Consider the following 26768-nt stretch of genomic DNA (forward strand, 5'->3'; position numbering starts at 1 on the left):
TACTAAGTTTATATTCATTTATTTTTTGTATTTTTTTTTCCAAGTCAAAAGCACAGTCCTATGAATCATACAGAATTAGATTGGAAGACAGAAAAATATTTCTGCATATTTGGGAACTGTATTTGTATTATGTATGCCATAAGGCGCTTCAAATCACTGCGGTATCAAAAGCCTGTTATTTTTCACACAATGAGTTATGAATTTAGTTAAACAATACGTTCATCCAAATAATATAGAATCATAAGAGCGACATATACAGAAAATATTTAGTGAACAACCATGATAAATTTAGTGTTATCAGTACACAATTTATACACTTCCATTGGCTGGGGAGAGAAGTTCCATGATCTTGGCATTGAGATTTTGATTGGTCCAGTCTCTTGTGATGTCATCCAAATGGCTGTCAAAATCCACTAAGAGGGCCTGATCGCCAGAGCTTAACAGCTGATTTGCTATTGATCGAGTTTCTTCCCATTGCCGAAGCATTATTCTAATGAATACAGACAGGGCATGAATAACTGAATATACAGCATTATAATGAAGTGTTGTCACACAGAAGCATATCAATTAAGATCTGCTTACGTGCGTTCGTCACTGAGGACCCAGCACGCATCTTTACGATCATATATCACGACTGCCGGAACACGGCAGTCAGGAAACATCTTCTCCCCGTCAACCTGAAGTACAAATATTTGCTTTTCAAAATCACATTTTTTTGTGCAAAGGTGATATTTTACACCATCTAATGAACTTAAATTACCATAAGTAACACAGCATTGTTGCACTGCTCGAAGATCTTGTCTGCTATTTTTAGCGCAGATGGTGTGGGGCTAAAAGGAAGTATGAAAAATGTTAATGCATACTGTTTCATGGACCTGAATATCAGACGGTCATGAAGAGGTTTACCTGCTGTCTGATACACAAGCATTAGCTTGATAATATCCCACAATCCTTTGCTGAGTTTGTGAACACCAAGCATCCGCCTACATCAGGAAAAGTGCGCACTTATTTTTAAAGTAGCAATGAAAATAACATGCTCAAACTACTGAAATGTTCATGTAAAGGGTGTTGTGCTGTAGAACCACTCTAACACAAATGTTGGCATGTAACAACTGGTAGAATGTAAAAAAAAAACAAAGATTACATTTCTTCACTTCGACCATTTAGCAGTGAAGGCATAACCTATGTTCAGAAAAATATACAACTATACTGCTTACCGTTTCTGCAGTATACACCAATGAGCCAAAACATTGACCACTCACAGGTGGAGTGAATAGTAAAAATCAGCTCCTTACAAGGCCACGTCAAGGTCTGGGTAGATTAGATGGCGAGCGGACAATCAGTTCTCGTAGTCAAAGTGTAGTCAACGAGTAAAGACCTGAGCGACTTTGACAAGGGCCAAATTGTTATGGCCAGATGAATCTCTGAAACGGCAAGGCTTGTGGGGTGCTCCTGATCAGCAGTGGTGGGTACCTACCAACAGTGGTCCGAGGAGGGACAAACCAAAAACCAGTGACGGGGTGTTTGGCACCCAAGGCTCATCGATGTGCGAGGGCAACGAAGGCTATCCTGCCTGGTCCGAACCGACAGAAGGTCTACTGTGGCACAAGTCCCAGAAAATTTTAATGATGGTTACGGGAGAAATGTCAACAGTGGATCGCACCCTGCTGTGTAGCCGCAGACCGGTCATAGTGCCCATGATGACCCGTCCACCGTCGAAAGTGCCTACAATGGGCCAAGAGTGTTGGAACTGGACCTTGGAGGTTGCCTGGTCCAATGAGTCCCATTTTCTTTTACATCATGTGGACTGCCGTGTACACCATTTACCTGGGGAAGAGATGGCACCAGGATGCACTGTTGGAAGACGACAAACCAGTGGAGGGAGTGTGATCCTCTGGGCAATGTTATGCTGGGAAAACCTGGGTCCGGCCATTTATATGGATGTCAATTTGACACATGCCACCTACCTAAACATAGTTGCAGACCAGGTACACCCCTTCATGGTAATGGTATTCCCTGATGGCAGTGGCCTCTTTCAGCAGGATAACGCGCCCTGCCACACTGCACACATTGTTCAGGAATGGTTTGAGGAACAGAGTTCAAGGTGCTGCCCTTGCCTCCAAATTCCCCAGATCTCAATCCAATTGAGCATCTGTTGGATGTGCTGGACCAACAAGTCCAATCCACGGCGGCTCCACCTCGCAACTTACAGGACTTGAAGGATCTGCTGCTAATGTCTTGGCGCCAGATCTCACAGGACACCTTCAGTGGTCTTGTAGAATCCATGCCTCAGTGGGTCGGTGCTGTTTTGGCAGCACGAGGAGGACCAAAATCATATCAGGCAGGTGGTCATAATGTTTTGGCTCATCAGTGTAAACAATGTGACAGTATGGGCATTTTCTACTGTATATTCATGAAATACTAAGATGACCTTCTACTTTTGCTCAAATATGCAATATACAGAGCTTTTTGAACAAGATACTGTATCCCACAGTGCAAAGCGCTCAACTTGAACTTCCATTTCCAGTGTGATGAGCTGGAAGTAATATCAACTGCAATTTCACATCTCTCAAATCATAATTTGATCAGACATTTACACAAAACTGGACATTTCTGGGATAGTATCTGGATGCCACTTGCCAAATTTAAAGATTTGTGAAGACAATGTAGATTTAAAATTCGTATTGCTTCAAATTGTGCAGTTTCACATTTTAAAATAAACAGTATACACTGCACAGTATGCAGCAAGTCAAAGGAAAGCATTGCATTAGGCATAAATGAAAAAAAAAAAAACAACAAGTGCAATACCTGTGCGAGAGCGACCTGTGTGATTGGTGCGAGAGACAGGTGTGAGTGCAGCAGCGGCACACATTCAGTAATACACACAGCTCCCCCTGCGGCATTGGAGGACAACAGCAGCCCATTCACACTGCAGCGTGGAAACTGACTGGCATGCAGGAACATTTTCACATAAGCCAGACATGACAACTCCACCTCACCCATCTGATAAACGCACAGAAATATACACTGAAAGTCAGACAAAAATAAAGACGCAAAACAGGTTGCGCCAAATAGTCATAAAGTAAAGGGTATTTGCATTTGTCTGGCATAAATTCAGTTAATACATTTTCAGAACTGGTGGGGTGCAGATGCACTTGAGCACCTCATGACCTAACTTTTGAGCAACTGATGTCAAATTTTTAGTGGCTGTATGATGTCATTGTTCTCTATGGTTACCAAGCTATAATCAATCTACAGATTGTATCTTTAGGGTTCACAAATTACTGAAGCAGCAACTTTTTACATTGCGAGTGGCAAACTAGTTAAAAGGGCTGCACGATTTGGCAAGAAGTCAGTGATTATTTTGAAAAATATTGCAATTGTGATTTCAACTGCGATGATAGACAATTTATAAAAAAAAAAAAAAGTGTTTTTCATATGTTCAACTGCTAAAAGACTACTGGGGTTTTCAAACTCTAATCCTCTTAAAAAGAACCAAACTGAGACCTTCCCCCCCCAATTCACCCAAACAATTTATAAACAGTGGGGAGGAGAAAAAAAAAAAAAAAACCTTCATATTCAAAATGTACCCATCCACAGTGTACCTGTTTTTTTTTGGTTTTTTTTTTTTTTGTTTTTTTTGAGATGGGGTCTCAGCCCACTAATCATTAGTTTCTGAAACCCTGTCAGCTGTATTATTAGGGATGCTTCAATCAGGATTTTAACATCAGATACCAATCTAATCGTCTGATGCCAATTTTCTTAACTTTTTATCAGCAGCTCTGTCAAAACTGGTTATATGTACGCTTTCTGCTCAATGTCACTGTTAACGGAATTTGACAAAAATAACTTCAGTATCTTTAAGTTGTTGCTGTCAAAACTACTGTTGGTTGGTTGAATAAAGAATTCAATTTTACTCTATCTTGGCCTTAAACAAGTAGCGTATACAAACTACTCTATTGTATATAAGATAGTCCTAAAGAACTTGGCTTAATGTCAAACTGAAGCTGAACCCATTGGTGTAATTAAACTTAGTGAAAGTTTTGGTTAGTCTCACCATTTCATTTAATTATTAGTATTCATTATTTTATTATTTCACTTAATGCATTATATTATAGTATCTAAATATTTTATATAGATTTATTATATGTACTTTCATTTTGTTGGATGTTAATATTAGTTCTGCTTTCACTTGTTGCCGCTGGGAGTGCAATAAGGGCAACACGCTCTCGTGAGAAACAAATCGACAGGAGAATAGAGGAAGAGCCATGAGCGCATGTTTCAGGACCCTACAGGTGCTACTGTTTGTGTTTGCTCAGCAATCATTTAATAAAAGACGTTTGAATTATACCCCATCTTGTATTCTGCATTATGATACCTGTGCCTGGCGGAGAGCGAGATGTTGCTACCGCAGATGATAAACGCTTCACGCAGGACATGCCGGTTTAATGTAAATAAAGCGATTAGCGCACGTAGGCAAACGGAACAGAACTCTGAGCACTGTTACCTTAAGCATGATGAAGACGCACAGAACCGCTCAGAAAACTGTAATAATGCTTTAACTTAATATAGACTGGACAGAGCAGCGCAAATAAACTTTGAAGTGAGCAGATTTAATTCAATCGCACAAGGTCATAACGTGATTTCAATTTTATTTCTATTAAATGTGCAGCCGTTAGGGGCGAGTTCACCTGTCAACTGCCAAAAAAATCTATGCCATTATTTCAATCTACATTAACATTATACAGCCTAACCATTAAATGCATTCCATGCTTTAGCAACAAAATTTTAAGACACACACACACCAAAAGTTTGTGGACACCATATGTGCTTGATGAACATTTGATTTCAAAACCTTAGGCATCAATTTCCCCCTTTGCTGTAATAACAGCTTCCACTCTTTTTGGAAGGCGTTCCACTATACTGTATGTAGTAACATGGCTGCAGGGATTTGCACTCATTCAGACACAAGGCTATCAGTGAGGTCAGGAACTGATGTTGGTCGATGGGGCCTGACTTACAGTTGCTGTTCCAGTTCACCCCAAAAGTGATCAGTGGGGTTCAGGTCTGGGCTTTGTGCAGGCCAGTCAATCTCTTCCATGCCAGACACAGTAAACCATTTCTTTATGGACCTCACTTTGTTCACAGGGGCATTGTCATGCTGGAACAGAAAAGGGCTATCCCCAAACAGTTGCCACAAATTTGGAAGCACACAAAACCCAAGCCATTACATAAAGAAACATTAAAGATTTTTCTTTACTGGATTTAACGGAGTAAACAAATTTAATTAGAAGGGGGAGTCCACAAACTTTTGGCCATATAGTGTAATAATTGCAAGCAGCAATTAACAGTGTTCAAGCATTTAACGTCCTTTAAATGCATATGTAACAAGTATTTATTGGGCAGTCTGTTAGCACCTAAAACAATGATAGTGTCAATTTTCAGAAACATCAGATTAGGAAGCACAGAGATAGTATTTTTCACACTCGACTGTTATAGCGCCACCAAGAGGCATAAATGCAAAAACATTTTCATGTGTCCTCAGATTGACCTACATTAGTTTAAAATTTAGTGACATCTCATTCCGTTCAAAAGTTATTACCATTTAAGTAAATGTGACCACGCCTACTTTGAAAGTTTTGGCATACCATTGTTACGATGATTTGAAAGTTCAAACTTTTGTTGATAATTATTCTCTGGAGTCCCAGTACTATTTCCGCACTGGTTTGGTTCCGATCAGGTGAATGACCTAGGACTGGAACAAATAGCTGCTAAAGTTGATTGGTTGGTGGCTATTTTTTTCTTCAAAATACACAAATGTACTCAGACCTTGATGGCAACTAGGACAAAGACACTGCATGCAAAATTACAGGTAGATCGGGACAATGGTTCCTTAGAGCCATTTATATGCTTTTATCATACCACCACCAAGAGGGAGAGGCGCAAAATGTTTTGGTGTGTCCTCAGAATGACCCCATACATAAGTGTACCAAATTTGGTTATCTAATTCAGTTCAAGAGTTATAACAGTTTTCGTAAAAGTAACCATGCACACTGCGTGCGTTTTGTCATACCTTTGCTACAATGAATCAGAAGTTCAAACTTTTTTTTTTTTTTTATAATTAATATTGGGACTCCAGAGAATCTTTCTGCACTGGTTTGGTTTAGATCGGATGAATCGCCTAGGACTAGTTCAAAAATGTTTTGCAAACAATCCAAAATAGCAGGAGAACAAAAAGGGCGGAGATAAAGTGCGATTTTGTTTCGTTCACTATAGCATCACCTGTTGGCCAGTCAGGTGGATGGGTAGTCCACCGGGGTACTACCATTCCACAAATCTTCATATCTTTAGACTTTACGGCAATACCAGTTAAGTTACCATAGAGATATAATATGTATAACATTTGACAATTATAGTGCACCTTTTGTCCAATATCCACCAAATTTTGCATGCTTCTTCGGAAGCATGTTGCATACGCACACTTTATTTGATGAAAATCGAAGATTTAGTAGTTAGTCTTTTGGGTGAACGAGGCCACACCCATATTTATAAGTTACCCTGTAATAGCCAAGCAAAATATTAATAATTATTTAATTAATATTATTAATATAAGAAACTAGGCTGTCCACAGAATCTTCCTGTACAGGTTTTTTCGGGTGAAAAACCTAAGACTAGTTCGCAAAAGTATAATCTCAAATATTTATCAAAAGATTTGATTCACACCAATGGTCCTTGAGGAAAAGTTGTTCAGAAAGTGGAGATCAATCATTTGATGTCTAAATTGTGACTGTGTGGCACACTGCATAATATTCAGTGATTTACATGCATGTAGAATGTGATAGTGCCTGTGGCCATTTATTCTTCAAATTTTGCACCTTTAATCACATCACGTTTCGTTCCGATCGGCCTTTGTTAAAATTGTCCTAAAGCTGCTGAAAGTTGATTGGTCGATGGCGGCCATGTTTTAAGATATGCAACTGTCCTTGTAGACAAAAGGATGTCAAACTCAGTTCTTGGAGAGCCAGTCCAGCAGAGTTTAGCTCCAACCCTAATTAAACACACCTGAAGCAGATAATCAAGGTCTTCAGGAGTGCTTGAAGGATTACAAGGAGGCATTTTGGAGCAGGGCTGGAACTAAACTCTGCAGGGCAGCAGCCCTCCAGGAACTGAGTTTGACACCCCTGTTGTAGACCTTGATGGCACTTTGGACAAAGACACTGCATGCAAAATTACAGGTCAAACCAAACCAATGGCTCCTTAGTTTTTCATTTTTATTCACCTTATTTTGCAAGGTGGAAGCAAGCAGCGGCTGCATTTCCGGCGAATGTGTGAAAGTTCCAATGGCATTGACCGCAGTGTAAATAAATAGAAGGATAATACCAGAGTTAGTGATCTGGGCTTATTTACACCATCACACAACCACAGAATATACATCAGAATTGTGGCAATGTCTGATCATTTCTAACATCAGCTTTTATAGTAAGAGAGTAAGTTAATCACTCACTTGTTGCTGTGCTGTATTGAAGAGAAGGTACTAAAATCTGCTTTTTTTAACCGAGATAGAGACAAGAAAGACTGCATCGTCACTATGTAAACCTCCATGTGTACCTGCATAACCTCAGAAGATGCCTTTATTCCAAAGGCAATGTTTCATATGCTGAATGCCAGATCTGCGTGTCTGCAAAAGAGAATGCTGACAAGTACGGAGAGTCAAGTGCGTTTATTTATGAAACAAGATGCAGTTTTGGTGCAAAGAAAATTGAAGCAGCATTTCCCAGGCATCTTCTCTCTGCTGGTAAAGTTTGTGGCAGATGGCGCAGATGACCGTTTGTGTCTGCGCCTAATTTAATTCAACAGTGTGATAAAACAATGGCAAATGCGTCACATGGCGAAACTATATGCGCTCAAAACCAGTGTTTATGAAAATCGTAATTAGTGTAAATAAGTTGACATTTATTGCCAGCCTGTAATCAATAATGTAGTATTTTTGTAAAGATAACAGCTGGAAGTGGGTTATACCGGAAGTGGTACACATTTGCGGTTGATAATGGCGGTGCTCTATTTCGCTGAAAAAGGTGGATAGCACCATCAAATGGCCGAGGTGCGCGATTTTTAGAATTTCACAAAACTCAAAACGTATTTATGGGGACAATGTCTCATACCGCTCAAGAGTTAGACATTTGTGTAGAAGTGGCCTTGCACGCTTCGTACCTTTTGGTGCACCATTGCGACGGTGAATCGAAAGTTCAAACTTTTGATATTGGGACTCCAGAGAATATTTCTGCATTGGTTTGGTTCCAATGACTGAAATGAAATCAGAGAGTTTTGTTCGGCTTGAGCCAAGGATTCCAATGATATAAGGCACTTGATTGTACGACATACGGTTTAGGACCAGAATGCGTTTGCCTTTGCTACAGTGCCACCTATAGGCCAATCAGGGCAAGAACCTGCACATGTGTGTCCCAAAGTTTCATGTCTCTAAGCCTTATGGTTTGGTCTACACAATCAGTTATGGCAGAAGAATAATATAAATCAAACTTTAGCAATTACAATAGGGATTCAGCACTTCGTGCTTGAACCCCTAATAAAAATCCTGACAAATACAATTGGGTTTCAGCAATTCGTGCTTGAACCCCTAAAATTCAAAACAATGAGGCACCGAAACGACAAATATTGTACTTCAATTTAAGTCACATTTAAAACACGTGACAACTTGCCAATAAAAATGTGAAAACATGCCCTGAACTGACTTGTACGAAAAATATTTGTCCTAAGAACACATTAAATTCACGAGAAGCATTTACATTTTTAACTAGATGTTTAAAACAAAAAACTTCTGCTAGAGAAAACACATTTGCACAATTGGACTTTTCACTTCAAATCTAATTGTTACTCATTGAGATATAGCTCATGCGACAACTAGCCCCAGTCTCCCCTGTTTTGGGGCTCATTTTAATGGGATCATTTGCTGTAAGTAACCATATGCCGTTTTTCATTTATGGTTCAATTATAGGCAAACACGCGACAAACATTTGTTATATAGGGGCAATCATTGATGTGCTTCTACTTATTACTTCATGATGTTGTAATGTGAGCTGTACAGCGATCCTGGTAGTTTGAGGGTAGTGAGGGTCCGGCCTTACTCTATGGGTGGGTTTTAATCAAGATTAATTTTAGATTAAATCAAGGTTTATCCAACAATTCAGTTGCACCAAACTTTAAACAACTGCAAATGAGACTTAATTTTTGGATAAACTTTTAAACCTGTTGCACCATTACTTTAAACTATGATTAAATCTCACTTAGGGATTAACATCCGAGGAAGTCTAACAACTGACTAGTCAATTAGTGGGGTCAACTACTAACATTAATATTTTTAGTGGTGGTCTTAATGGGACCACCACCACTTATTACCAATTGAAATACCAACACTAACAAATTAATTGAGACAACTTCTTAGAGAGCCAAGTTTTACAGATGGTGCCACTAGCACCTGATTTAGTAGCACCAGTGAATTTTAATTTGTTTTCATTAGTTTAAAAAAAAAATAAAATAAACCTACACAACAACTGAAAAAGTTAGAGGGCACTGTAGGTTACTCTCAGTATGTCTCATTTATATTTGCAGATATTAATACAATGAAAAGGTCTGTAATTTTGTGCATTTCTTTGTGTACATGAATTGAAGTGATAAATAAAATCTCTAACCTCTGTGCCAGGGCTATTCAATTCCAGCCCACTTGAAATTTTCAGTGGCCCCCCTGAGGTTGTCAGTTGTCTAAGGGGCTGTTCACACTGAACTTGTGTCCGTTCATGCTGTTTTTCAATTGTTTTCCTATGTAAACTTGAGCTAGATGCACGTTGCACCACTTCTCAATGTTTTTACAGTGTCTTGTGCAAGAGCACCACGTTTAAGAATCTTTCAGCGGTTGCGCTATGAATAAACATTATCCGCCATTTTGACGTAATGGGAAGAACTAAAATCATGGATGACTGATAAGCACGAGTTCGGAGAGAAAGAAAAGTTCTGTTCATTCATCTGGTCAAGGAAACATTCAATTTGAAGAGTCAAGTTTAAATCATTGCATTTTCACTGGCGGACAAAAGTTTGGAATAATGTTCAGATTTTGCTCTTATGGAAATTGGTATTTTTATTCATCAAAGTGGCAGTCAACTGATCAATGTAGTCAGGACATTAACAACAAGAATTACAATTTAAAAAAAAAAAAAAAGTTCAGAACTTCTTAAACTACTTAAAAGTTCTCATCAAAAAAATCCTCCACGTGCAGCAACGACTGCCAAGGATCTGCAAAGCTTTCTAGCTGTCAGTTTGTCCAGATACTCAGGTGACATTTCACCCCACACTTCCTGTAGCACTTGTCATAGATGTGGCTGTCTTGTCGGGCACGTCACACACCTTACAGTCTAGCTGATCCCACAAAAGCTCAATGGGGTTAAGATCCATAACACTTTTCCAATTATCTGTTGTCAAATGTCTTTGACCAGTCTAACCTTTTCTTTTTGTTTTTCTGTTTCAAAAGTGGCTTTTTCTTTGCAATTCTTCCTATAAGGCCTGCACCACTGAGTCTTTACTGTTGTACATGAAACTAGTGTTGAGCGGGTAGAATTCAATGAAGCTGTCAGCTGACGACATGCGAGGCGTCCATTTCTCAAACTAGAGACTCTGATGTACTTATCCTCTTGTTTAGTTGTACATCTGGTCTTCCACATCTCTTTCTGTCCTTGTTAGAGCCAGTTGTCCTTTGTCTTTGAAGACTGTAATGTACACCTTTGTATGAAACCTTCAGTTTTTGGCAATTTCAAGCATTGTATAGCCTTCATTCATCAAAACAATGATTGACTGAGTTTCTAGAGAAAGCAGTTTCTTTTTTTGCCATTTTTGACCTAATATTGACCTTAAGACATGCCAGTCTTGCATACTGTGGCAACTCAAAAACGCAAAAGACGATGTTAAGCTTCATTTAACGAACAAAATATCTTTCAGCTGTGTTTGATATAGTGGCAAGTGATTTTCTAGTACCAGATTAGCAATTTAGCATGATTACTCAAGGATAAGGTGTTGGAGTGATGGCTGCTGGAAATGGGGCCTGTCTAGATTTGATCAAATGACTTTAAATAGTGATGGTGCCATTTTTTTTTACATCACTTATGTCCTTACTATACTTTGTGATCAAATGAATGGCTCTTTGGTGAAGTACCAATTTCCTTCCGAAACAGCAAAATCTGTACATTCAAAACTTTGTTATACACTGGTGGCCAAAAAACTTCAACAAGAACAAACTTTACTGTTGTTCTTTAATACCATTTTTATTATCAGTCTTAATTACTTTCTCTGTTATGGACCAATTTTGAAGGCACTTTTTCTTCAAAAGAAATTTAAGCAGAAAATTCTGAAGAAAAAAAAAAAAAAAAAAACTAAAAGCTATGAACAGACATTTTATTTATATAGTAAACAAATAATAGACCTACTATAACACAATATCTGGTAGAAGCTTTGTTAAATTTGTTTCCATCTGGCCTACTTAAGTTAAATAGCCCTGCTCTATGCTACAGTCCATGAGATCACATTATCTAGTTAGTGAAGAATAGCTAGTGATGAATTTTATTGCTTAAGCTTTGGATTGGCAGATATTACCTGCATATTGATACAATAAAATGCAATCTATAATTTGCATATTAACATCCAATGACTGAAGAACCGCATACTCTCTGCAGTGACGAGAATTGGGGGCTTTCTGGTTTGTTCAATGTTGACAATATTACAGTTAAAAAATAAAAACTTAAAAAAAAAAAAAACCCACCACAGCACAATGTTCACTTTTGTATGGAAGCGCTGAACCAAAAGGTGGCGAAAAAAAAAAAAAGTTTCAGTTCCTTTCTGAACCCAAGTCTTACATTTTTTTTCTCTCTTCAAATTTTTTTATTTTTTTATTTCTCTCTCTCTGGCTTCCTAAGCCGCTACCGGACGAGCGATACAGCATTCGTTGAACACATCAACAGCGGCCGCCTAAACCTCGAGTTCAAGATTACCCCGAAGTCGCAAATAACCCCTCCCAATTTACTCACGGCGTTTTCGCAACAACAGCCAGCCCACGTCCCGGCACGGCAGCAAAAAAATTAGCAGTACCAAACCGCCCCCCCCCAACAACAGAAATCATTATACTTTTATAGCTTCACGCCCATACTGCTAATACAAAACAGGTGTGTGTAGCCTACTATTCTTCCCCCCGGCGGAACCCGGGGAGCGATACTATAGGTGATTCCTCACCCCCTCCACCAATTTGTTTGGGATCAGCATTTTACATCGGCGTAACTGTCTAACTCATGTTTAGACAGACCAACAATATTTGGATATTTATTTGACATTCTTCATCTGGAACTCTTCACTTCTGCAGTTTCAAATGCATAGACAACTTATTAAAATATGTTATTATAATTAAATTCCACCATGAAAGTATGCACATGACATCCCCGTTCAGTCGTGAGGATTTAATTTATAAATGATCTTTTCGTTTTGAAATTAGATTACTTTCAACAATATTAACATTACCAGATGAACACTTCAAAAAGGGCAGACATAATTTCCCCATGTTACCCGTTTTCTTCAAATTCCTTCGCTTCCACCATGTAACACTGAGTTTTTCTGAAGAGAGAAAAAAAACAAATATTTTGAAGACATTCAAACATTTCTGAACCTTGTGGTTCAGAGCTTCCGTACTTTTGAATGCAAATCTGCGGTGTGTGAAACTGAAAATACCGGGTATGGTTCCATTTGGCAAGACGCGTTTTAAATGTTCATTATTATTATAGCCTCTAAAGTGGTTGTTGAGGGAGGAGTAGTTTACACAACGGTTCGATAACACCCTCGGTCAAAATCGAGTTGTTTGGAGTCGGCATGCGAGAGGCCGGCTTAACGAAACGTAGATAAACTACATTCACCAGTTGCGCCAACGTGTTCGATACTGAAAACAATCTCACAATATGTAATAATACAAGCGCTTTATTCATCCTGTAAATACAACAGAGGAAGAGACTTACCCTTGTAATGTTTTCCTTGTGCAGTAGTAAAACACGTAATACTGATACTTGTTCGATGATATCATCAAGGTGAAACAATCAATAATTTCCACAGTGAACAGAGGCTGCTTAAGTACTGTTGCGGTGTTCTTCTCTACTTTGTGACGTCATTATTTTCTGGTACATTTAGCGCATTACTGCCACCAGCAGGTCATTTACGGAACATGCCCATATTAATCAATAATCAATGCTAGTTTTCAACCTAATAATGACTTCATTAATTACTTTGCAAAGAGATAATAAGAGTAATGGCATCAGCACTTACTCATTTAGTACTACAATTATACATACTTGTGTGTCACCTGTGTGTACTCTTAAAGAACATTATTGTGGTGCCGGTGGTGCCATGGTACAGTGATGGTTTCAAATGGTATTACCATTGAATGATTGCCATATTCATTTGCCATGGTATTTCCATAGTACTCCAGGAATTGAAAGGTATTTCCATAGTATGATATCGAAAATACCATGGAACTGCTAAGTATGTAATGGCTCTTTTGTCAGTGTCCCAGACAGGGATGAGTACAGGGGGAGCCACTGCCCCTTTGCCCTTCCAGCCTGAGGTGCCCCTCTGGAGAAAGTAATTTTATTTGCATATATTTATTTTGCAGACACTTTTTATCCACAGTGTCAAAACAGTTTATATATGATGAATAGTACAACACTGTCTGTGTGATTTTTTTTGTATTTTTGGTTTATGTAAACATGCGCTAGATTGGCTGTCGGCTGTTGCGTCTGTTTTGCAGGGCAGCAGATCAGAAGCGACAGGTGGAGGGGGGACACTTTAACTTGTCCAAAATGTGCATAATGCTGCCTTCTCGTGCTATCGGAATTGTCGTAAATACGAGCTTCCCACTCGGATGTTGCACATGAACGACCTCTGAAGTCGAAATTAAGTTTCCGAGTTGGAAGGAGACGTAAACTTTCAACGTGGCGAAGGAGAGGACGGTTTTTGAAGAAAATAACCAGTTTTCGTTCATTTTTCTAAATACAGCTGAATGTTAGCACTTACCGTTTCGGTCATATGCATTTATGTATATCAGCAACAATTTGATGCATGTTGTAAATTTTCACACTGTGAAAATAGCTTGTATTTGACTAAAATTCCATTATTGATAGCAAGCTAACTGATCAATATGTATTATGGTGTGACTGGTGTGTCAAAATAAAAGTTCCTCAAAAAATATGTATGAATGAACCTGGCGTCGTCCAAGTTTCCTGCTCTTTCCGACAACACAGCACATGAACATGGTGTACTCGTACCACATCAGAAGCGGGAAGTAGGATAATTCCGATAACACATGCATCCATCTAGTGTTTTTCCATATAATTTCATCTGTTTTTTCTTTCAAGCTCAAGTTCATATAGGTAAATAAATGAGTAAATACAATAAAAAAAGGTCAAAATACACCCCCCCCCCCAAAAAAAAAAAAAATAAATAAATAAAAAATAAATAAATAAAAACACCCAAAATGCTCAACTTTAGTGCTTTTACATTATTTAATTTCTTTCATAACAATTAAAAGAATTACACGTTTATCGTTTCCAGTCACTTTTGACCGGGAACAACTGTAACGTGATTTAATTTTGAACAGTGCATCAGGGTTTATAGACAAAACAACAACAACAACAACAACAAAACACCTACCGTCTGTCTGACTGCAATCATAGTTTGAATAGCGCCCCCTAATGCCAACATTGATTTTTGTACATGGAAAATCAACAGGCGATCATTTCCACTACTGTCTTTGTTAAAAAATAAACATATCTTCTGGTCTCCAGAGTAAAAATAAAATACAAATCTAATATTTTCAGAATGAGAAGAAAGAACAATGTCTGTGCTCGTGGACGCACACCTGTTACACGGCTCATTCATTTATGAATCAGAAAAGGTATATTTCTTTAAAATAATACATTAACTTGTAAGCCTTCGACTAGTCATCTACAAACGTAGAAAGTTAATATTACACATACACAAAGGCAGTTTTCTTTGTTTTTACTGCATATTCATTTGTGTGTACTGTATCTTACAAAAGTGGGCGTCAGTGAAATAAAACCGAAAGTATCGAGGAGGGAAAGTGATCTGTTCAGAAAATCTCGTCTTATTGTTTCTGACAGTTTGCGTTCAATATGTCCAAAACTAAAGTGCTGAAGGTAAACACTGATAATGCAGTGAAGGTAAGTTCATTTAGTATTTGATATAGCTTTTACAGATTGTAGTAAGCGCATTGACAATATAAAGATGTTTTTAAAGTGTCGTATGTTTGGTGATTGTTGAACCTTAACACTGCTAGAAATATCTCTTTATATGAAAAATACCGAGTCACTCTTCCTTGTCCATAAATGTTGAAAGTGGAAGATGAACATGGAAGCACCTGAATGCACGATCATTGTTTGGTACAAAGAGAAATATATTATAAGTAAATATAAGTAATTGTACAACATTTTTTGTTATCTTTATCCAGATTGAAAACTACCGCCAGGCACTATATAAGCAGGTATGCATGCATATTCATATAATTCATTTGGGATTGTTTGTTTGACTGATATCATGAAATTACCATGACGTCACACTGCAGACAACCGCACTTCCGGGTTCTATTGAGCAGCAGATTTCAATGGAGGATATGAGCAGCGTTGAAGTTTTTAAGCGTTATATTTATTTAATGTAATGTTAAAGGGATATCTACGGTTTACAGTGAAGGAATATGTGTAGGTTCTTTCTGATTCAGTGCCTAAATGATTTTGCTAAACTTCCTCACACGTTTAACACACTTCTAAAGCCTGACAAATGTGCCATATAACAATTAAAACACCCAATAAGAATATTCTTTCATCATTTACTCACCCTCTTGCCATCCCACATGTGTCTTAAGCAGAACACAAACAAAGACTTTTAGAAGAATATTTCAGATCTTAAATATTGATCTGTTTCTCACCCACACTTATTAAATCACTTCTGAAGATAAGGATTTAAACACTGGAGTCTCATGAAATACTTTTATGCTGAATTTATATGCTTTTGGACCTTAAGATTTCTGCATTGAAGGGGCCAACAGAGCTGAGATATTCTACTAAAAATATTTATTTGTGTTCAGCAGAAGAAATAAAGTCATACATATCAGGGATGGTATAAGGGTAAATATTGAGAGAATTTTCATTTTTGGGTGAACTATCCCTTTAATAGAGCAGACGCGTTAACAATGACGATGATACAACCGTGAAATATCATAAATTATGTCAAATCCTGAGTTTTTCCTGATCCACCGATCCTGATGGAAACTTAAAGAAGCCCAAGTCTCCAAAAATATTTTGGAAACGGGGTGTTTTAACCCAACAAACAGTCCTTTTTTGGCATTTTCAGCTCAATTTGTGCGAAGTGCACACTGACCATTAACTTCATCTGTTGTGTACGTAGGCAGAAGAACTCTTCTCGAATCACATTCCTCTGAAGATTTCACAGCTTGACAACCTGCTGAAGGTACATTCACATTCATTCATTTGGCAGATGTTTTTATTCAAAGTGACTGACAGCGAATTCAAGCTATACATTTATCAGTGTGTTCTCTGGGAATCGAACCCATGACTCTGGCTTTACTACACAAGTTGTCAGTTGAGCTCCTGCAACTGTACTGATTGTTTTCATTGTTTCAGAAATGCTGAACCAACAGATGACTACAGCAACAGAATAATTAAAAATGCTTTTCTTTAATATATATTCTAGGGGGATGAGTTCAGTATCACTGACCTCTCGTCTCTCCATGCACCCCTTGACATTCCCATTCCTGACCCACCAGTTCCTGAAGATGAGGTCAGCTTCCAACTCAGAATTCATTATTACGCTTGATAGAAGAAAAAAACAAACAAATACTTTTATTATTATATTTTATAATATTTTAATAGGAGATGGAGACAGATAAGAATGAAGATGATGATAAAAAGAAGAAGAAAGGTAAGTTTTCATTTTCATGTGGAGACCACGGCTAATTTTCTGAAGGGCTATTCATGTAAATATAATGTTTTGACACAATACTTAATACACAAAGGCTTGTTCTCTCTAGCATGTTGTTTTCAAAATCCTATTTCGAAATTTAAATGAGAAATTTCTGAGAATTTTAGCCTCCAAACTTAAATTTCAATATCATCATAGTTTTGTAAAGCAATGAAACAGTGGTTTGATGTTTTAAACGCAACATTTTACATAGTTGGTGTTTCATAAATGGCTTTGTATTTCATCTGTTTAAAAGACTATAAAAGGCTGTTTAATGGTACTGTAGGTCACATTTGGACAACTTACTAAATTAATGTGAAAACATGCTTTTTCAATAACGGTGGAAATGTTTAATAGCTTTTTTTTGTAGTGAAGACTTTAAAAAATATTCACTGGAGTAAAAAGTGTGACAGCTAACCCCGGTCTCCCCTGAGGAAGTTACCCCACACCTGTGAAGTTGGCAAAACCAAACAACCTGGACCTATTATTTGTTTTAGGCCTGCAGTGAGCAAGCTAAAAGCGACTGTGGCAAGAAACACAAAACTCCATAAGATGTTGGTTAATGGAGAAAATAACCTTGGGAGAAACCAGGCTTACTGTGGGGGCCAGTTCCCCTCTGGCTAAACAGCATGAATATAATGCTAATATTAGTTACAGTTGAAGTTTACATACACTTAGGTTGAAGTCATTAAACCTAATTTTTTAACCACTCCACAGATTTCATATTAGCAAACTATAGTTTTGGCAAGTCGTTTAGGACATCTACTTTGTGCATGATACAGTTTTCCAACAATTGTTTACAGACAGATTGTTTCACTTTTAATGGACTATAACACAACTCCAGTAGGTCAGAAGTTTAGATACAAGTTAACTGTGCCTTTAAGCAGCTTGGAAAATTCCAGAAAATGATGTCAAGCCTTTAGGCAATTAGCCAATTAGCTTCTGATAGGCTAATCAGCTAATTGGAGTCAATTGGAGGTGTACCTGTGGATGTATTTTAAGGTCTATCTTCAAAATCAGTGCCTCTTTGCTTGACATCATGGGGAAATCAAAAGAAATAAGCTAAGACAAAAATTGTTGAACTCCGCAAGTTGGGTTCATCCTTGGGAGCAATTTCCAAACACCTGAAGGTACCACGTTCATCTGTACAAACAATAGTATGCAAGTATAAACGCCATGGGACCACGCAGCCATCATACCGGTCAAGGAGACGCATTCTGTCTCCTAGAGATGAACGTAGTTTGGTGTGAGAAGTGCAAATCAATTCCAGAACAACAGCAAAGGACCTTGTGAAGATGCTGGAGGAAACCGGTAGACAAGTATCTATTTCCACAGTAAAACGAGTCCTATATCGACATAACCTGAAAGGCTGCGTAGCAAGAAAGAAGCCACTGCTCCAAAACAGCCATTTAAAAAAAGCCAGACTACAGTTTGCAAGTGCACATGGGGACAAAGATTTGAACCTTTTGGAGAAATGTCCTCTGGTCTGCTGAAACAAAAATTGAAATGTTTGGTCATAACGACCATCGTTGTGTTTGGAGGAAAAAGGGTGAGACTTGCAAGCCGAAGAACACCATCCCAACCGTGAAGCATGGGGGTGGCAGCATCATGTTGTGGGGGTGTTTTATTTCACGACGGACTAGTGCACTTCACAAAATAGATGGCATCATGAGGATGGAAAATTATGTGGATATATCGAAGCAACGTCTCAAGACATCAGCCAGGAAGTTAAATCTCGGTCGCAAATGGGTCTTCCAAATGGACAATGACCCCAAGCATACCTCCAAAGTTGTGGCAAAATGGCTTAAGGACAACAAAGTCAAGGTCATCACAAAGCCCTGACCTCAATCTGATAGAAAATTTGTGGGCAGAACTGAAAAAGTGTGTGTGAGCAAGGAGGCCTACAAACCTGACTCAATTACACCAGTTCTGTCTGGAGGAATGGGCCAAAATTCCAGCAACTTATTGTGAGAAGTTTGTGGAAGGCTGCCCAAAACGTTTGACCCAAATTAAACAATTTAAAGGCAATGCTACTAAATACTAACAAAGTGTATGTAAACTTCTAACCCACTGGGAATGTGATGAAAGAAATAATAAAAGCTGAAATAAATCATTTTCCCTACTATTATTCTGACATTTCACATTCTTAAAATAAAGTAGTGATCCTAACTGACTTAAGTCGGGGAATATTTTCTACGATTAAATGTCAGGAATTGTGTTAAACCGAGTTTAAATGTATTTGGCTAAAGTGTATGTAAACTTCTGACTTCAACTGTATTTACTGTATGTGTAGTACAAGTAATGGTTTAAAATTTTTAAACTAAGTAAGTGTTAGCGGCCAATGTTTAAACATAAAGCTTTGTATGAACTGTAAGTTTAATGACTAAAGACTCTGAAGTCCATCCTGAATTAACTACGGAAGAGCACATAGATGCATTGTCCTTTTTTATTTGGCTGATGAAGGCTTTAGTTGGCATTATTTTATTGTCTATGTATTCAATTTAAAGAGAGTGAAATCCATCCTATGACCAAGATGATGTAGGTAGAGGTCAGTGAGGAGCATTTCAGTCTGTCTGGAAGCTTGTGGCAGTTCATTCATCTGCATTGGACTTGCACAATTGCTCCAGCCTCTTCATTTCCCCGTCCTTCTAATATAAAATATTATACACACATACTGTACCATATGTATGAAATGATTCATTTGAATTTAACTCGTTATAACTCAAGACGGTTGCATCAAAAGCAGGTCGTAATACTCGTACACAAAGACTGTGATGCGCTGTGTATATTTGTGGACTGGTTATGTATTAATGTCATCAGTTACATCATTGTTCAGTTTTTTGAAGTATTAAAAAATCGGTTCTCAATACGTCAACACATCAAGGAAAACTGCGCTTGTCAAAGCAGGTCACGGAAACTTTAAGTTATGATGGCTTTAGGAAATGGGCCGCAAAGTAAGATGACCTACTTACAGTGCTTTTAGGAAAGAGGCCCTGGTAGATGACGAAAGATCGTAGTAGTGGATGACCAGAAAATTCTGTGAAGGGAAAACGTCTATGACTGTTGAGTACACGTGGAACGTGTGGAAGAATACAGAAATATAAGCTCGTATGGTTAAGAGCCAGATTCAAACCATTGAAATCCTGAAGGCTGTACAGTTCTGGGCAAAAGTGTTATGGACAGATTAGATGAAGATGAACTTCCAGAGTGACTGAAAGAGTGTGGATAAAAAACTGCACATTTGTAAAACATTGTGAAGGCTTCAGGGCTAGATGCCCATGTCATCTCTTCACTCTGCTGGTGGATTTAAAGGATTAAATACAATATGGTTGTATTGCATGATAGACTTAAATTGGTCCTGAGGGTTAACTACTGAAGTAACCTGCTTACATAGCATACTACATAAATCATTCATCATTTTTGTTGCAGCTCCAAAGTGTGGCTTCATCAAAGGAAATGAGCGAATTGTGAAGTTGCTTGATATTGTGAAACCAGAGATAATTGCTCTTAAGGAGACCTGCATCATTGTAAGTGTGTAAAAGTGGCTCACTGATTGATTTGAAATATTTTCCCAAGATATTTAATGTCAAATAAGTACACAAACATGTTATCTCATTCAGGTCTCTTGCTGGATTTCTCATCTCATCCCTAAAATAGAGGATGGAAATGATTTTGGAGTCGCGATTCAGGTAACTGACCCTTTTAATCCCCAAACTCACCTTTGAAGATCAACGGTTCTCCATCTATATGGCATACAATGTTTTTGTTTCTAAATCTCAGAAGGATATTTAACATGACTGGTCAATGTTCTAGGAAAAAATAATTGAGAGAATTAATGCTGTGAAGACCAAGGTGGAGGGTTTTCAGACCAACATTAACAAGTATGACACTCTTATATTCATCCTCTCTGTTGGTTCAATTAATTGTTCATTTTTATTGAAGATTGTGATATGTTTCTCACTGCCCTCATTCACTTATTTCAGCTGTCTGATTCAGGTGTGTTGATTTTGTGGTTATCTGCAGGTACTTCTCAGAGAGAGGTGATGCAGTGGCCAAAGCCTCCAAAGAGACCCATGTGGTAAGACTGACAGATCTGATCTATTATTTTTTTATTTACTTTTAAACAGAAAAGTAACATTTCTATTCACTTTTCTGATAAAAAAAAAAAAAAGTTTGGTGTTGTTTTGAAATAGATCTCTCAAAATATCTTTCCATTTAAATGGAATTTGGCAAAAAATAAAAAAATAAATAAAATGAGGGCTACTGGTGTAAGTAAATAATACATCTTAAATAAAGAATAATATTATATTTAAAATGTTAAAATATATTGTCTACTCATGTTCCTGCAATAATAAAACAAGCAACTTTGAAATATTGAGCCAAGAGGTCAGAGGTGTAAAGTTTCGATCTTCTATTTGTTTACGCATCCTCTTGTCATACGGATTAGTGGTGGTGATTTTGATTCCGTTCACCAAAAAAATTCGTTCATTGACCATATCTTCGTTACGCCTTTGCGCCTTCAGATGGCACCAAATGACTGTCTTTTTAAGTAATTGCAAAGCAATAATTCTCAACCAGAACAAGTCTAATGGTCCTTTATTAAAATTCTAATAAGAGACTTAGGCACTGCAGAGTGTTTAAGCATCATAAGCTTTTCCCAACAAATTACAACAAAGCATATCTATCATACATGTGAATTGCTGAGCACGACTTTTTATCAAGCTATACAAAAAACAATACTAGCCTAAAAATATTTATGAGTTTCAATAACGTCAGTATGTCGTTGTAATGTGTGGTCATCACTCACTTTTATTCATAACTGAATAATGAATGAACGACTTGCAGCTCCTCCCGGTCAGATCATCATTCATGATGACTGATTCGTTCATGTTGGTTGCGAATGAGTTTACCAGTACATTCATGAACAACATGAACGAAATGACCGACTAGTCTTGTTAAGGGGTGTTCAGTGGGTCCAACCAGTGACATACTCCTTCACAGCCCGCTCTCGAATGCTATTGGCTCACGCTGAAATCAGTCTTTACAAGCATGACAAAGGAAGAAAAATGGAATTTGCGTGTGTAAAAATTAGGGGTGTAACGGTTAAAATTTCTCACATTTCGGTTTGTATCACGGTTTTTGGGTCACGGTTTTGGTGCGGTTCGGTATTTGCCATGTTCAGAGAAAAACATATTACTGCCAAATCCAAAGTTTGCCCTTAATAAAAATCATTATTTTACAGTAACCATAGTTTAACTATGGTATTTGTAGTAAATACATAGTAACCACAAAATCAATATGGTTACTGTCATGTTTACAATATATAGTATAATCATGGTTACTATATGGAAACTACAGTATTACTGTTGTAAAACCATGGTTAATTGTATCAAAACCATGATTTCTGCAAAGAAAATCATGGTGACAGCAGTCATGGTTACTACAATATTACTATAGTAAAACCATGGTTAATTTTCGTTAGGGTCTTTAACAAAAAAAAAAAAAAAAACTTTTCTCGAATTACTAAACAACATTTTAACTTAATACCTGCACTAGTACGCTACGTGCATAGACATAAAATGCATTTCAAACTCTACTGCACATATATTTAATATTCGGAAGCTGCACATCACAATAGAAAGAACTTTGCAATTAAAATGGATATGAGGGATGTTATGAAGATGTCGAGTGTTTTAATCATACGTGAAAATCACACATCTTTGTCAGTGGAGTAGGAAAACATATAGATGGCAATGAACACCCCAATCGCTTTAGTTATTGTTTTATACCTGTCCGAATTAGCACTGAGTGCCTGCTTAAAAACAGAAGGGAGTGTGTGCAGTTTCGGGTCATCATTCCCCGATGATTTTGGCGTAATTACCAGTATACAGTACTCGCATCGAGCGATGTCTGCAAACAGTGCCTGTTTTGTAAATGTTTTTTGACCATCGCTGTTGTAATTGACTGCAAAAAGAAAATGTTTCCAGACAGGAGATTTGAATAACGCAGGGGGCTTCTCTATCAGCGGCTTGTTTTCTCCTATTGCCATTTTCAACTACACACAACGCTTGCAGAACAGTGATGTCATCAATTTGACCCACGTATAACACTAGCGGAGCATATCCATCTACAGATCCATTCAGGTGCATTAGTGGACTTTCTTTGCCAAACCTTGTGCTCCAATAAACTTGAGGTGAACCGCGGTGCCAATGCTTACCGAACCGTGGGTGGCGAATTGTATGTTTTTTTTTTTTTTTTACTGAGAACCATTAGATCCCTAGTACAAATGTACGAAGACACTTTAAAAAATAGTTTAAAACACCATAACCATTTTCACCACAAATGACAGGTCTTATTTTCCCTATGTTTTGTGAAATGCTGGGCTTAATTATTACAAAGAAAAAGTTTAAGGAAAGTCTAAATATCTTACACTTTGCGTCAAATCACAACATTTCCATCCGTGATTCATGTCAATTTTACTAAACATTTCCAGTCATTTTTACACATTCATAAATTGGGGCTCATGTTTTGAGAATACCTATCAACTTGCATTTCACCCCTTTCTCTCCTTGTTGAACGCGATTGACTCATGCCGAATTAAACGAACGACATGCCTCTCTCATTCAGTTGTTCAGCAGATCTTCGTTCACGAATCATTCGCAAACGAGTTTACCAATATATTCAGTTCAATCATGAATCTCCTCTCATCTCTTTCAGACTCTAATGACGTCTAGTTCAGTGAAGGGCGTATTCATTCAGCGAGTGAAACCAACGATATGTTCCTTCACAGTGTGCATTTCAATGCTATAGTCAGTCTTTACAGGCATGAAAAGCAGCAGAGCTCATTGGCTTCGAAAGGGAGAGATGACAGTGAACAATAAATATAATTCAGTGTATGGAGATGAATGAGAATAATTTGTTCACATAAAAGACTCGTTCAAAAAGACAGATTCATTCTTGAACGCTTATCACTAAAACAGATTTGCAGGTCAGAGTTCGCCAAACTTGAACTCTTGCACACAGCGGAGTACGAAATTCCTTCGCATAAGCTTGCATGTTTTAGTCTCCCACGTTTGGATGCATTTGAATGACAGTGAATGGAGCACAAAGTGTAGTGTGACTGCCCCTTTAAACTCACATAATCAAACAATCAAATATGTCGATACAGTTTGTTTGAAATGTAACAGTGGAGCGGAGCAACATGCAATATATGGGACATAACATGGTAAGTATTTTAGGTAAACGTTTTGAGCTCAGATTTTTGTAGGGTTGATTGTTGGTGTATTAGAATTACTGTAGAAGTGCACTATGCAAAGTAGGCCAATGCACACTACAGTATTGCACTTCAAGTGCCCTTTCTATCTGGTGTAAACCAGCCAGGCATGATAATGAAAACCTTCATTTTAGTCTTAAAATGAGTGATTCCACTCACACAGGCAGTTTAGACCGAAATAAACATCTGAAACGGAGAGAAGTGATAGTGATCTTTTGACAATTTATTTCCATTTTAAATATCATTACCAATAGACCTATAAAAACATGCATGTTGTTTTATGGCTCAAAATAAATAATTATAAATCTATATTAGAGGTAGACTGATATATCGGTTTTGCCAATTAATCTGTGCCGATTGTTGCTTTTTGGAACTATCAGTTATTAATAATGCCGATAGTTTGCATTATTTTTTGTTTTATTTATCTGTGGCTGGCTGGGTTCTACAAGCTAACAGTTGCCTCTATAGGTAAAATAAAATCAATAACATGGGAATTTGCTGTTTCTAAATCTTTCATCATTGACAATAATTAATCCATATTTTTGTCCTCGCTGCATTTTTTGTTATTTTGATTAGATAATCGTGTTCTAAATTGAAGTGAGGACATGCAAAGAAAAATGTGACCGTATGGAAATATGTCCTGTCAACACACTGTAAACCTTAAATAACCTAAATAAACCTTATTACTCATTAAACCTTAATCTGCTGAAATATGTATATACAAAACCCATCAACTAGTGAATATATAGGCTGTAAAAGGCTTAATTTTATAAATAATTTAAATATAGTGCATTTTATCTTGGCAAATCTCCGTCATTGCAAAATAAGAGTCCCCGGTGTGTTTCGGACTTGTTCATAGGTAAAAGTCCCACATTATCCACTAAATCTTCATATTTTCTGGCTAATATTGAGATTTGTGGTGGACTTATAAACTCCATATTTTGGATTATTGTAGCCTCTATGTTTGTATCCATCATAGTATGGAAAGACTAAGAATTATTTTTAAAAACTATTGGCCGATTAATTGGTTATCAGCCTTTTCCACCACCTTAGTTATCGTATCAGCAAAATGCACTATCAGTCGACCTCTAATCTATATTTTGCATCAGACAAAAGAACAACACTTCTATAAAAGCTGACTCTTTTTATGAACAATATGAGTAGGCCACATGATATATTCCATTTGGAGCATTTGATATCATGTGTGTGATATCTGTCCTTATGGCAAAGAAGAAATGCAATTAATATACCTTCTAAATACCTAACCATAAGTGAAGTTAGCTCTAAAACCACAATTGTTGCATAGTATGCATATTCAACAGTTTGTGAGTAATCCATAAAGTCATTACTTTCATTTTCTGCTTTGCTGAGCAGGTTTACACATTGACATCATCCTTTAAACAAACAAATGAAATATTGCAAGTAGTTGAGGTATTCTACACTCTTAAACATGAAACATAAGCTATAGGAAATACTGGCCTTCAGCTTGATCTGTCTATCATTCATTGAGCTCAAAACCTCAAACAATTTCACATTTCCCTTTTTACGTAACTATAGTATTAACTTTTTTCATTCTACAGATGGATTATCGTTCTTTGGTGCATGAGAAGGACGAAGCGGCATATTTCGAGATCAGAGTGATTTTGCTTGATATACGTGGATTCTACGTGAGTCCTTTACATAGATTTAGTTGACAGATGGTTTTGTAATTGTGGCCATATTAGTGTGATAACTGATTTGATACATTTGTGACTGTCTGTTGATTGCCAGTGTATCACTGTTTGTCATAGGCTGAACTTTATGATGTCATCAGCAAAAACCTGGAAAAAGTAACAAACCCCAAAGGAGAAGAGAAGCCCTCCATGTACTGAGACAGATGCACGCTGGAGCAAAATGTAGAGTGGTGATACAAATCATACAGACAAAACAGAACACAGGATTCATAACTTCAGATTACTTTACATGTTTTACAACATTCAATGGAAACATCCTTAATGCTGTTTGAAACACTGAAACTTATTAAAGAATCAATAAATTTAAATGCTGTGTTTTTTTTTTTTACTACATTGTTAGTGAGTTAAATCAGAGATACATGCTCTATAAGAAACCGATCAGCAAAATACCAAATTTAAAGGTGCTGCAAGCAGATTTGTTCATGGAAAGGTATGCAAAAAATGTTCCTAATCCCTGAGAGAAATGACAGAAATAAGTGTTGTTAGAAATAAGATATCTCACCTGTCTCTAAGACGGCTCTAGACTCTGTAAACAGCAAACAAAAATGTGTCTTGATGCTTTCGACCTGTCAATAATTTTGCACGTTCTCATAGTGTTGTAGTTGCAGTGAATTATTGAAACTTACTGCAATTTTTAAGCCATGTTGTTCATAACATTTGTCAGTTGAGGGCGC

At 37.4% G+C, this 26768-nt stretch overlaps 2 protein-coding genes across 5 annotated transcripts; one reads left to right on the top strand and one right to left on the bottom strand.

Moving 5' to 3' along the window:
* emc9 (ER membrane protein complex subunit 9) lies at positions 1-14136 on the bottom strand. 4 transcript variants are annotated; one of them, XM_051666994.1, is made up of 7 exons: positions 13059-13192; positions 12616-12663; positions 2809-3003; positions 907-983; positions 761-830; positions 583-677; positions 1-490 (listed from the first exon to the last, which is right to left on the bottom strand). In XM_051666994.1, exons 3-7 carry the CDS (start codon positions 3001-3003, stop codon positions 310-312), a joined length of 618 nt encoding a protein of 205 aa, XP_051522954.1. In that variant the 5' UTR covers positions 12616-12663; positions 13059-13192; the 3' UTR covers positions 1-309. The 4 variants fall into 4 exon arrangements, with proteins under 4 accessions (XP_051522954.1, XP_051522952.1, XP_051522953.1 ...); XM_051666992.1 differs by lacking the exons at positions 12616-12663; positions 13059-13192 and adding an exon at positions 14110-14136; XM_051666993.1 differs by lacking the exon at positions 12616-12663 and having other exon boundaries at positions 13059-13215.
* A 981-nt stretch (positions 14137-15117) lies between these two features.
* psme2 (proteasome activator subunit 2) lies at positions 15118-26402 on the top strand. The gene is made up of 11 exons (XM_051666991.1): positions 15118-15275; positions 15563-15595; positions 16516-16578; positions 16822-16908; positions 17001-17049; positions 20518-20615; positions 20709-20777; positions 20902-20969; positions 21112-21166; positions 25942-26028; positions 26152-26402. The coding sequence occupies exons 1-11, from the start codon at positions 15228-15230 to the stop codon at positions 26230-26232; spliced, it is 738 nt and encodes a 245-aa protein (XP_051522951.1). The 5' UTR covers positions 15118-15227; the 3' UTR covers positions 26233-26402.
* Positions 26403-26768: the final 366 nt, after the last annotated feature.

Source organism: Myxocyprinus asiaticus, chromosome 32 (assembly GCF_019703515.2).
Source record: "Myxocyprinus asiaticus isolate MX2 ecotype Aquarium Trade chromosome 32, UBuf_Myxa_2, whole genome shotgun sequence".
In the NCBI taxonomy this organism is placed as follows: domain Eukaryota; kingdom Metazoa; phylum Chordata; class Actinopteri; order Cypriniformes; family Catostomidae; genus Myxocyprinus; species Myxocyprinus asiaticus.